The sequence below is a fragment of the Cylas formicarius genome, unplaced genomic scaffold (assembly GCF_029955315.1).
Source record: "Cylas formicarius isolate icCylForm1 unplaced genomic scaffold, icCylForm1.1 PGA_scaffold_1__22_contigs__length_36826433, whole genome shotgun sequence".
NCBI classification, from domain to species: Eukaryota; Metazoa; Arthropoda; class Insecta; order Coleoptera; family Brentidae; genus Cylas; species Cylas formicarius.
Genome location: NW_026844264.1, coordinates 16,255,783 through 16,268,659, shown reverse-complemented (window position 1 = coordinate 16,268,659; position 12,877 = coordinate 16,255,783). Strand labels below are relative to the sequence as shown.

The 12,877-nt window shown below is 34.5% G+C and overlaps 3 protein-coding genes across 4 annotated transcripts; 2 read left to right on the top strand and 1 right to left on the bottom strand.

Annotated features, from left to right (window-relative positions):
• The first annotated feature begins 426 nt into the window (after window positions 1-426).
• LOC132696434 (chromobox protein homolog 1-like) lies at window positions 427-2,708 on the top strand. The gene is made up of 3 exons (XM_060661247.1): window positions 427-575; window positions 717-1,015; window positions 2,001-2,708. The coding sequence occupies exons 2-3, from the start codon at window positions 722-724 to the stop codon at window positions 2,568-2,570; spliced, it is 864 nt and encodes a 287-aa protein (XP_060517230.1). The 5' UTR covers window positions 427-575; window positions 717-721; the 3' UTR covers window positions 2,571-2,708.
• Window positions 2,709-2,786: 78 nt separating this feature from the next.
• LOC132696435 (nuclear cap-binding protein subunit 2) lies at window positions 2,787-3,947 on the bottom strand. The gene is made up of 4 exons (XM_060661248.1): window positions 3,739-3,947; window positions 3,470-3,687; window positions 3,316-3,418; window positions 2,787-3,263 (listed from the first exon to the last, which is right to left on the bottom strand). The coding sequence occupies exons 1-4, from the start codon at window positions 3,796-3,798 to the stop codon at window positions 3,159-3,161; spliced, it is 486 nt and encodes a 161-aa protein (XP_060517231.1). The 5' UTR covers window positions 3,799-3,947; the 3' UTR covers window positions 2,787-3,158.
• A 273-nt stretch (window positions 3,948-4,220) lies between these two features.
• On the top strand, window positions 4,221-12,520 carry LOC132697101 (putative ankyrin repeat protein RF_0381). 2 transcript variants are annotated; one of them, XM_060662391.1, is made up of 5 exons: window positions 4,221-4,414; window positions 4,471-4,813; window positions 6,001-6,532; window positions 9,014-9,204; window positions 9,259-12,520. In XM_060662391.1, the coding sequence occupies exons 1-5, from the start codon at window positions 4,342-4,344 to the stop codon at window positions 9,815-9,817; spliced, it is 1,698 nt and encodes a 565-aa protein (XP_060518374.1). In that variant the 5' UTR covers window positions 4,221-4,341; the 3' UTR covers window positions 9,818-12,520. The 2 variants fall into 2 exon arrangements, with proteins under 2 accessions (XP_060518374.1, XP_060518373.1); XM_060662390.1 differs by having other exon boundaries at window positions 9,253-12,520.
• Window positions 12,521-12,877: the final 357 nt, after the last annotated feature.

The following is a 12,877-nucleotide window of genomic DNA, read 5'->3' as shown; positions in this document are numbered from 1 at the left end:
TTTCGCACGCTACTGTATCACTATCTCTCGGTTGTGATAACTGGAATTTGCTGACGTTTCGCCAATTATCCTGTTGGGTTCTTCAGAGCTTAACTGGAAGTGAAAATTTGTAAATATTATCATCAAGACTTGTTTTTTGGTTTGTTTTAGTTCGATTTAGCTAGGTTTCGCTAGGTTTGTTTTTTTTTATTAGTAGCGAAAGAAATGAAACAGTTTTTTTTTTTTAAATTGGCTACCTAAATTAATATTTCAACAAAAAAATTATGAAAAATAAAATCAAAGGAAAATGTGAACAGTAGAATTTTAAACAATTTAAATTTCAAACCTATTGGGAATTCTACTCAATTCAATATGAAATCACGCGGCCAGTTTATGCTATCTAAACGGTAAAACAAATTAACAAACCATGAGTCCTTGAATCACAGTTATGCACCTAGTGTTTAGTGTTGGTGTTGGTATTGCTGATTCCAAAAACCGCCATTTTCCTGGCGGAGTTTGTTTTGGATTGCCAAGGAGATAGCGTCGTGTTTCAAGTAAAATTCCATAGATTTCGGAGACTAAGCAACTTGCTCAAGGTATATATACTTATATTCTGTTGCTTTTTATAGATTATTCCCATGCTTTAAGTATTTTTTTTCTTCCATCTATCACATAGTCGGCAATACTCGAAAGATCATGGCGTCGGAAATATATTCCCATGCATTTTGTATTTTCAGAGAAAATGGGGAAGTCAAAAACGGACGAAAGTAGCGAAAGTGAAGAAGAGTATTCCGTCGAAAAAATAATTGATCGACGTGTGGTAAAAGGAAAGGTTGAATACTTTTTAAAATGGAAGGGTTATAGCGAGGATGACAATACCTGGGAACCCGAAGAAAATTTAGATTGCCCAGATCTAATTCAAGAGTTTGAGCGAAACAGAAAACTTAACAAAGCAAAATCGTCCACTAAAGATAAGAAGCGGGTACGACGAGATTCAAACGATTCCACTGACTCCAATGCTTCTGATGAGAAAAAGGTACAGCTCTTTGCTGTTATGTTTTTACTTGACGTTTAGATTAAATTAAATAAAATACATAATTTCAAGCGCGATCGAAGTAATTAATAATCATTAACATGTGATGTTCCAAATTGAGTTTTGTTTAATTTGTCTGATTGACAGGTGTTCAACCTAGTGTTGTGTCAATTGTTCATTTTAGCAGGACTGAATCTATCAGTGACCGATTTTGAAAAGGACCCAATCATTTCAATCAATCATTCATTTCGATACTTTTTGATGCCAACATAAGCGGCAATAGTCATTGAATCCGAACAGTCTGAACCACCGATTCAGATTCATTTGAATTATTGTTGTGTCTATATGTTATGTTTTCTGTTCTAGTTAGTATAATATTTAGCTGTGTTCTGCTTTTTATTGAATCATAATTTTATCAAAATAGGTGCTACATATTGGGTTGTACCAGTAATACATTAATTTGTTTAAATCAAATACCTGTGTGGAAATAGATAGTTCATTCAATATTCTATTCAACACATAATCAATGTCGCAACTCACTACTATAGAATAATTATAACAATACTTCCATTTCTTTTCCGTAGCCTGTCTCAGTCATGCATTTAAATCTTAAACCATTCAAATGAATCGTATTCCGGGGAATTCGATTTGTTTTGGTAGGGTCGGTCGATCGGTCGTCCTGTATTCGGTCACTTCAGACCGGACAAGGCGGCAGCGAGAGACAAGAAAGTAATCGAATCGTTACGAAGAAGCGGGATTCGGTCGTTCGATCCTATGAAATCATTGAATCAAAGTAACCGAATCAATCGCGATTGACACAACTCTAATTCAATCCCCTCACAATTTTTGAAACTTTAATCACCAAATTTTTGTCTCAAAACATTTCCTGTTTTGAATAAGTTTTTTTAATGATTTTACGTATCTTCCTTTGTGGACCATGAAGAACTGCTGAGGAATGCGTTATAGGGTTTGTCATGTTTCTTTCTAGAAAAGAAGAGGCCGAAGTGTTTCTCCAGAAGAGGATGAAGAACCCAAAACTAAAAAGTCCAAGGCAGATGATTCAGGAGATGAAAAGAAAAAATCAGATGATGAATCTGATTCAGTACCAAAAACCAAAAAGAAGAAGTCAGATTCAAAACCTAAATCAAAGAAAACAGAAGATGATAAAGAGGAAAAAAAATCTAAAAAGAGCAAAAAAGTGGCTGATTCTGACTCTGATGATGAAAAAACAAAGAAAAAAGAAAAGGTTGAAGAATCTACAAGAGATTCTGATGAGGAAAATGTCTCAAAGCAAGACAAAAAAAAGAAGAAGCCAGAATCAAAAGAAAAAAACAAATCAGGAGGACCCAAGAAGTCTGGATTTGATAAAGGCTTAGAAGCGGAAAAGATTATTGGAGCTTCAGACTCAACTGGACAATTAATGTTTCTCATGAAGTGGATTGGCACTGACGAAACGGATTTGGTTTCTGCCAAAGAAGCAAACATGAAATGCCCACAAGTTGTTATCCAATTCTATGAGGAAAGGATTGCTTGGCACACACCAGATTCTTCCGAATAAATAATAATTTTAGAATTATCCATTTATAAATAAGATATTACTAGTAGCATACAGCTAAACATAAAGTTTTCCAGAAAGGGTTTTTATTTTTTTTTAAAGAGTTAATTTTAATGTTTAGATTAATAAAATTATTAGGTTAATAATTTTTGTTAATTCTGTTGCCAATCTGATTCACTTACCCTAGCTCATAGTTGCCGTCATTTAAAAAATAGTATATATTATCCAACAAGTTTAATAAATTGCATTCAGGTCGTAAGTTTTGTTTTGGCACAAGCAAAGCGCGTGAAAGTTTGTCAAAGGTGTTACATATTATATTTTATCTCAACCATTACTTTTTGGGTACATTTTTGCAACATAACAGGAAAATATTATTAACAAACGTCTGAAAGCAGAGGATAATGTGTGAAAAATGTGAAAACATCTGATTGCTCCTAAATTTGTAGGTAATATCCAATCGATGTGTAACTGGATATTTTGGGGAATGAAAAATATTATCTGTCTTCTTTACAAAGATCTTATAATTTAGTTACATGTTCTGTTATTTGGTAAAACCATTTTAAATTTTACAGAGTTTTTTTACACACTACTTCATCTCAAAAAAGCAGGAACTTCTGTATTTCCCAACTTTTGTTGGATAATTTTTCCATACCCCCCCCTCCCGGCATCATAATCTGTTCTATATTCATCACGAACCTAGAGAATGAACAACATAGTTTCAGTTTTCGATTATAATAGTTACAGTTACCTGGCCTCCAGTCTTTCCGCGTCCATACTGCCTACCCTCTATGAAGCCAGCGTCCCAATCAGTTCTAACTATCCTATCATCCAAGCGAGTACCATTAATATACCTAAAATTAAGTTTAATTTCGGGTACCTTTCATTTTGCTCTAATTGTTTACCTTAAACAATTTTCAGAGTCTGCCCTATTATAATATTCAACAAAACAAAACCCACAGGGTGTTTTTTTATATTTATCCAAACCCATAATAATCCTCCTTATATCACCACACTTAGAGAAAAGTTCATATATTTGTTCCTCTGTGGTATAGAATGATAAGTTACCAACATACAAAGTAGACGACACCCTTAGCAGCTTGTCCTGCTCTGCCCGAGTGCCCTATAACTCAAATTTTAGTGATTTTTGTACTATTGCCTGATTCTAATTTACCTTAAAATGTTGATCTCGGTACGAACTTAGTTCCACAGAAGGAGAAGTAATTGTCGACATATTTTTTCCACAAATAAAGGCAGTCAAAAACAGCTGAAAAATTCCTTTTCCAACACAAACTTTCTTTAACCTCGAAAGCTAAGATAAATATAAAAAAGCTAGCAGACTATGACCTGCCATGTAAACAATGCCGGTCGCATAGCATGGAAAATTATTGATAGAAGGGCAAATAATATCAATATGAATTTTCAATTTATTAACTGAACGGAGTGAAGTATAAGACATTTATTGTTCTATAACCTTAGAGTAAAAACATCCAAAACACAATTGCATTATTTTTCTTTGTTTCTAATAATCGGCAATGAGCGGATAGTTCTAATGAATCTGCTTGCACAATCTTGGTGGTGAAACGCAAAAGAAGAACAAGTTAACTTTGAAAAGTTTCTTGGGAACACTTTGCAGCAGAGAAAAGTTGGGGCATAGTTGACACCAACAACAATAGTGAATGAAATTTTTGGTTAAATATTGATATAGTTATATTGTGATGCAGAATTATTATTATCGTTCGCAGGAATGTAAATAGATTATCTTGGGGTCCAAACTATGGACACTTCGAATGAGTGCTTTATGAAGGCCATTTTCGAAAACGATTTAAAGTATATCATCTTAAATAAAGGTATGTAACTTCCAGCGAATTCTTTATGTTGGTTACTTAAACGAATGGTATTTTAGATATCCACATAAATAAAATATGTTCAAATGGAATGACTCTTGTGGGAGCTGCTGCACAAACTGGAAATTTGGCCCTCTTAAAGCTCCTGTTGGAGTACCATAATCACAGGACTTCAATGGATCCAAGACCTAAACCTCAATATTTACAGCTAGAATGTAATAACCAAAACATGTACAAGAACATAGGATACTTTGTTGTTTGTCGAGATTTGGAGGAAAATGACTTTGGTGATGGTCCCACCCCTGAAGGTATGGAGGGATTAGAATGGGACATGGAGGTTAACGATAGTAGTTTTCCTCAAGAAGATGATCCTGTAGATGATACAATAAACATGTACAAATGGTAATTATATATATTAACTTTTGAGTGACATAAGTTTTTACATCTTTCTAAACTGGATATATTATTGGAAGATTTAGACTATCCCTATCATTCCTTTAAACTAAATTTAAACTTAGGCAATGACATGTACAAAAATTAATTTTGATAGACCCATTTACTAGAAACTTTTTTCTCCTGCAATTTCTTGATACAACTTCCAAAAAAAATGTAAAGCATTGCATATTATAAAAATAAAAATGTTAGAAAAATGATTTGGTTGGGTGCTGCCAAACAGTTGTATTTTGTAAATACATTATCAATGATCTTCTAACCAATTAGATTTTAAAAATAATTTATTCATGAACATTTCTAAAATTAATTGATCTATTATGGATGAGACAAGCATCCAAGGAATTTCCGTTTGCGCGCCACTATTATTGAATTAAAATTCTTATTATTGAACAATTAAATGATTATATAATAAATTTTTGATTAAGTTATTCCTGTTTTGTAATTAAACTCACTGAGCAATGTCAAATAAAGCAATAATAAGAAACACCTTAAGAAGTGACAGAAGCCCACTAGTTTTTTTTATATAATAAAGTTTTTGATTTCGTTATGCACTGCTGTAGATTTTTTTTTTCTTTGGAAATCTAAGTATTTTGGAAAAAAATGCAAAACACAAAAGCACCTAAATAAAAAATATTTCCATTGCATAAGTTTCTCCTTGAATCTAGTTAAGAAGAATGCTAGGGGTGATCTAATTAAATCCCCTACACTTATTTAAAAAAATGTATATGTGAAAAGTTTGAAGGCCCAGTATATAAAATAGTTTTTTTTATTAATATTTCGGAAAAAATTAACGGTTATGTTATTTTGGCATCCTCAATCTGATTCTAAAAATATGAGAGTCAAACAATTTTTTATTGATACAGGTAACAATAACTGCAATAACTTTTTGTGGGTTTCTTTTTTTTTCTTATAACAGAACACACCCATTCCCACCAAAAATTTAACATTTCTAATTTTAGCATGTCAAAATTACTATCGATTATAGAAATATTAATGGAAAACCATTTTCAGGTCCATTCCTTTTAGGGTTTTTTTATAGGGTTTATCTAGGAAACTAGGGCTTATTTTGGACCTAGAGTATGCTGTTATAGTTGATAATTTCGGAATACCCTGTATTATTGTATTTTTATTATCAGGTATGCCAGCATTCTAAACCGCACTTCAGTATTATTAGAGTCTCCTGATAAGGATTTTGGTCGGTTGGACAGGCATGGACAAAGCGTCTTGCATTATGCTGTCAATTCTGGAAATATTGACATGGTTGAATATCTTATGGATAATTTAGGAAAAGACTTAAATATAAATCAAAATGATGCTTGTTATTTCAATCCCCTGCACATGGCAGCCGCGAATGGAGACTCGGAAATGGTTAGATGTTTGCTGTGCAGAGGAGCAAGTGTAAATGTTTACGGTGGCAGGCAAAGGCAAACTGCTCTTCATGTGGCAGTTAGAGGAGGGCACATGGCCGTCATAAACCTCTTGTTAGAATCGGGGTCCGACATAAATGCTCTAGATGTGGAAGAAAAATCTGTTTTAACATTGTCAGTACGACAAGGCTGCGAAGAAGTTGTTAAAATATTAGTAACAAATGGGGCGCGCGTCAACCACGAGGAACCTGGTGGATTGACTCCACTAAGATTAGCCGTATGGTCTAATAATGCGGCAGTGGTATGTTTCTGCATCACGACAAATAGAAAAATGTATAAAGTTTTGAAATTTTGGTACTGAAATCACAGAAAGAACCCAGATCCGAAAGTTTTTCCATCCCCTCGGTGGGAGCTAAAAAACTACCTCCAAAAGTGTAAACGGTAATTTCGAAGAGAAATTATTATAGGAATTGTTATATTCTCCATTAAATTCTAATGTCTTTGCGTATCTTTTACCCAAGACTCATAAATGATCTTGGAGAATAAACCTAATTCTCAGCGGGAAGAGAAAAAATTAACCCAGCGCCGTGTTTTGCGGCGATTATCTCGAGAATTATTAGAATGAGCAAAAAATGAATCTAAATTAAAAATCAGCTCTTTCTCTAGGAGGGCCACATAAAATAAAATATTTATTAGCAAGTGTTAGTGGTCATATAATGTTTTTTATACCTATGATTCTGTACTTTGAACTCGTTTCCGTACCAACCTTGAGGTACATTCATCTTCTCGATGCCGCTTGTATTGACGTGGTTTTCCGTGTAGGCCTATCCCATTAATGAAATATAACTATCTAATTGTCTACCTCCGCAAAATCATTCATCTCGACGACATTTAAAGTTAAACAGATAAACACACACATTGTTGTGCAACGCAAACCAAGTTTCACACAGTTGGATCTCTTTCCACGTCCCTTTTTACAACCGCAGAAAATGAACTGAAAAATTCAGTCGTAACCACTGGCATTTTGGTAGTTGTTCTCCAGCCCCATTTAAAGTTCTTCCGCAACGGCTCCTATAATAGAGAACTTAAACAAAATTTTAATTCGAAAAATGTTGCTAAATAAATTATGTTTGAAACGCGCTGCAATTGGTTCTGACCTGTTGTGACGTTGATTCGCTTGCAAGACTACGTGCCAGCCGGGCGGTAGCATAGAGAAGCCATTAGAGAACCACAACGCGTTCGTCTTGATAGTTTTAATTTAAATTTTAGTCTTAATCGAGTCGCTTGATTTTGTTATCTTGTGTTTAGTATTAAAAAGGAAGTTTTGAAAATGACTGAATCCGATTTTTAAAAAGGTCAATCTGATAATTTACCTTTAGTGGATATGTTTATGGTGACATCTAACACACAAAACACCGAAAGTTTTTCTTTTGCTGAGGTTCGGAGAAAATTTATGCACTAGTTTTAAACCAATATAGTATTGTAATCAGCTTAAAGTTTTCTAGTTTTTAAAATTCAAATGGTAAATCAAATAAAATGTAAATTATTCAACAAAAAAAAAAAGGAAACCCAAATACTGATTTTAATGTATATTGGCATTGATAACTTAAAGTATTCTTTCTTTTATATAGATCAGGAAGCATTGAAACTGAACTATTGGGTTTTGAGTTTTGATATTTGGTATGCGTTATTTCTATACATAAACAAATAATTTTTGAAAAAGACGTCAATTAGTGATTCGCATAAGAATTTATTTCAAAATCTTGAAAGTAAAGAGCGGGAAGCAGCGATTTCCGCTCTAGCTGCTAGATGGAACAATTATGAAAAACTTGTTGGGTAGGGATCGATTTGCTTACACTCATATTCGGTCTTTCTCAGTCGGACAAGGACCCCTTTTTGAAATATGTACAAGGAAATAAATTTTAAGGAAAGGGTGCATATTTCCCACGATAGTTTTAAAGGATTGCAAAATTAATATTTTGTTGGCCCACGCGTTTAGTTGCACTATTTTTGCCTTCTTCGGAGCGATTTACAAAAGGTGGTAGTCGTATTCAACTTCACTTCATTGGCAAAAGATAATATTGCCATAGTGGGTCGGAAAACTTGAATCTATCTGAAAGGTAGTGTTGAAACGAGCTCAAAATATTTAAATATTTTATCCTATGCTAGCCTGGTAGAGAAAGAACGCTTGTTTCATTTTATTTGTGTTCATTTTTTGCTCGTTAATAATTGAGATGATAATTATTTTTCTCTTCCCGCCGAGATCTAGATTTATTCGCCAAGGTCATTTAATAGCGTTGGGTGGAAGATACGCTATGATATAATTTTTTTTTATAAAAAGTTTTATCACATTTTTACGGCTTATGAGCAAAACTCTGAAGCTTGGGAGCGGGCCGGTGGGAACTCTGCTGTATTAGGGTTTATACTGGGAGTTCAGTACCAAAACTTTTATAGTTTGTAAATTTTTTCTTCAAAAGTCTAATTTTACTACACTAAACAAATACCCAACAATATTGTCGCTCGATTATTGGCAGTTTTGTTTGATAAAGTTTAAAATATATTGAGTGTTATAAAATAAATCTGTAGATTCTGTCGTGCTATTGTCTATAACATTTAAATAACATAAGTTTTTTAACACTTTTATTTTCCGTTGCATTCTACAAGCATGTCTACCATAGAACATAGAAGCTCCCCAAACCCTGGAATCTCTCCCTGGTTGTATCGGTTGCTTGATGGCATAGATTCCTTATAACAAACCATACAAACAGGTGTCTTGTTTTAGGTAAAAATTCTTCTTAATGCGGGCGCTAGAATAATCCATTCGCATCATTTGTTGCATAACGCGATATCCAACAACAATTTTAAAGTGGTGAAACTATTAATCGAAGCAGGAACGGCTCTCAACGTCAGAGACGAGCACGGGTATACACCGTTAATGCTAGCGTGTTCTAGAAAAAATTTATCCATCATCAGGTATTAAACGGCGGGTACCGGTTTCTTTCGGGAGTTTCCGAACCTCAGTTCCAGGTTATTGTTGAGCAAAGGAGCGGACATAAACGCCATGAGTCACATCGACGGTCGTACGGCGTTGCACGTTTGCGTCCAGGATGTTCGCGTGCCGGCGAACATTTACGACCTCTTGGAACTCCTGATTAATCATGGGGCTAACATGAACGCGCCCAGCTACCAGGGCAGTGTCCTATTTTATTCAATTATATTAGAAAATCTTCACGCCACAGTTTCCCTGATACAACACGGAGCCGACGTGAATCTTCGTGACGAGAGAGCATTCGTTGACATACTCAGCTTAGCCAAAAGATATGGCAATTTGCAACTGGTAAGGATGATCGTGTACGCAGGTTTTCGTTTATCGGGCATGAGTCTGGATCCCAAAACACTGCGCAAGGATTCGAATGATCCGTCGTGCGATTTTCTCGTTTCGGTAAAGACGAACCCTTTAAACCTAAGAGAACTGTGCAGAATAGTCGTAAGGAGGAAAATGGGGCCAAAAAGGCTTATATCAAGGATCCGGGCACTCCCTTTGCCGCCGTTGTTACATCGGTACCTCTCCCTGGAGATATTATAGATAGTTCTATTTTAATCATGATCTCAATGCGTTAGTATTTATCTACTAGTCGTTTGTCTGGATAGGTTTATAGTCCTAGTATTGTTTGCGTCATTTTAGTAGCCGGCGTTTTTAAACTAGAAATCTAATTGAGATTAGTTTTGTGTCTTTTCTTTTAGTAAATGTCTTTAAAACAAGATATATAGATTGTGGGATACAAAGGTCTCAATAGTCTAGTAATAAATTCTGCCCAGTAAATGCATGCTAAAATGTCATCACTTGATGAAAAGAATTAACCTCACAATCACTATTCACCACATGGCGGAATTTCCGAACTGAAAAATACGCTACCGCTGTAAAGTATCAACGCGATATTATTTTATTAGGGTTTTGTTAACTTTATATGCTTTCTGTTTGTTGAAATTCTAGTTAACCCCGAAATGGAACACACTTTGCCTACTGAGATTTCAGCATAGACTAACTTTATTTCTTTTTCTACTCCCGTGTGTAAATTACCCACGGATCTAGCGTGCGGGAAGCGCCACTTTACCATGGACATTTCCGAGATTTTCGGAGATATTTCCCACGGTTTGAACTTTGCCGTTTGTTAATTCTGACGGTAATGTTAGTAAATGTATTCGTGTTGTTTTGCGAAAATATACCCAAAAACTAACGGTCGTAGAAAAAGTATAGTATGCAACACGTTCGGTAAACTTTTTAACTCACTCGTTTATTAAAAACTCGCTCCGCTCGTATCAAATAAACTCGTGAATCAAATGCTGTTTACTGTACTTGTTGCATAATATACTATTATCGTTAACTTTGAAAAACGACATTTTACTGAGCACGCACACTGGTATACTTCATAAACATGCCAACAGATGGGCTTACTAAATAACACTGTTAAATAGTAGAATAGTGGATGTAGATATGTTAATTTAATTAATTCAGGACGTCCAAGTGTTTGCGATAAAAGGGTGGACGAATATAAGGGAAAAGAAGATGTTGGTAAATAACTAAACCTATTATAGAATATGTAGAAATTAGTGTCGTTTGATGTTAAATAGTGTTTTGTATATTTGTTATCTGAAGTGATAGAGGCGCAGTGCCAATAAATTTGGGAAATAGTGTTCGTCTTAAGCGGATGTATTTAGATTTCTTGTATTCACGCTGATAACCAGGCCAGGTGGAATCGATATCCCATGTGAGATAATTGCAGGAGCCCTAAGAAGCATCGGTCGTCATTTAGAAGTTGTTCCACTATATGAATATGTTAACAAACCTGGAGGATGATGGGTTAGTCCACACCCTTTCAGTAGGAAGCATCATTTAGGAATTTTGAATTCTATTTACCAATATTTGTAACAAATTGCCTGAGTTGCAGGGCCAAATAAATCACAAAAAAAACCATTATAACTTAAATATTCTGTATATGGTTATGTCAAAAATTACGTTCTATATCTGACTACCATTAGGTTCTTACGGAGAAGGGAAACTGGCAAATGCAGAGCGAAATCTATTTCGCTGGATATGTGGGTTAGTTCAAGTGGAAGTGTATTTTTCCGCTCGTCAATTCCGCCTATGAAAATTCCGCGTTTAATCCGTCATGTGTGTCAGGTTCCCTTCTCCCTAAGAAACAAATTCCAGTTCAGTACTATACAGATATAGAATGTAAGTTTTGACATAAACATAGAGAGAATATTTTTAAAACAAAGTAATAATAGGCGTAGTTACTTACCCGCATCCGAAACATTTTTACGTTTCTGAGTTAATTGAATTAATTTATCCACATCCATCATTCCACTAATGAATAACAGGGACGCATATAAAGTTAACAAAACCCTAATAAAATAACCGAACCTTCAACGACCGATTCGCTAGCGAAGTGTATAGTATAAACCTGCTATCCTATGGGTTTCTTCAATTAATCCACTGTGCTGATGTGCACCAATGGATTTCGCGGCGGATTCTATGTGGACTCCGCCGACGGAAATTACGCCATGTGTGGAATAGGACTTACAATACATCCCAGCAAGGAAGTTATTGTGTTTTAATTGTTGCAAGTTAGCAATTTTCTTCTCAAATGCGAAACTATTCTCATTTAGAAAATTGACTAAATATACATCCACTTTTTTATAACTACTGATCTCAGAAGCTTGAAGGTAATCAAATAATTTGTACAGCATGGGTATTTCACTTCATAATGCAAATTGTTGCAGAAGTAAATATGATAATTTTTTTACCTGTTTAATCAAAAGTTACCGCATTCAGTATAGTATTACATTATCTTATACATGGTTACCTTCAGTCGACCCGCTAGGAATGAAAATTGTGTGTGAATGCTGAGCTCTTATGACTTTGAATGTTTTTTTTTTCCATCGAAACATTTCTTTGTAATTTACTAAGGTCATTTCGCAAAATTTTTCGTGTCCTCATCCAACCAATTTGTTGATCATAGTATAAAAAAGTTACTGCATAATTTTATTTCGGGAAATTTTGATTAAAAAAGTTAACAAAAAAACATGATATATTTGCACATCACTTGTTAGTAAAATACATCAATTTAGTTTTAATTAGGTTGTGATACTCACTCTTTCCGTTGAGAAATAAATTTTTTTTGCAGAATTTCATTTAGTACTTTTATTATTCGACATTTAAGCATAAGCCATAACAAACAAATGAGTGAAACAGGCCTTAATGAAATTATCTTAAGGTTTCTAACTGCTTTATCCACTATGTAAGTTCTGCTTTGTAGTTCAACAGTAGTTCCGTTATGTCTCTGTGGTTGCTTTCTATGCTTCTTTGCAGGGCACTTTTACCGTCAATGTCTTTGAGGAAAATGTTTGCCTTTGCCTGAACTAGGTACCGTACAATTTCAGTTTGTCCTGAAAATTGAATACTTTATATATTTATAAGATTAGAAAATTTTAACATCTGAATTCCCAAATGCAAGTGGTTGCTTATTGCCCAGTTGTTCCAATGGACATACATTGAAGTGAAAGATCCTCAAGTAATATTTCTGAAGATTTTATCTTTATTATATTATTTGTTATAAAACATCACAGCTTACCTGCTGTAGAA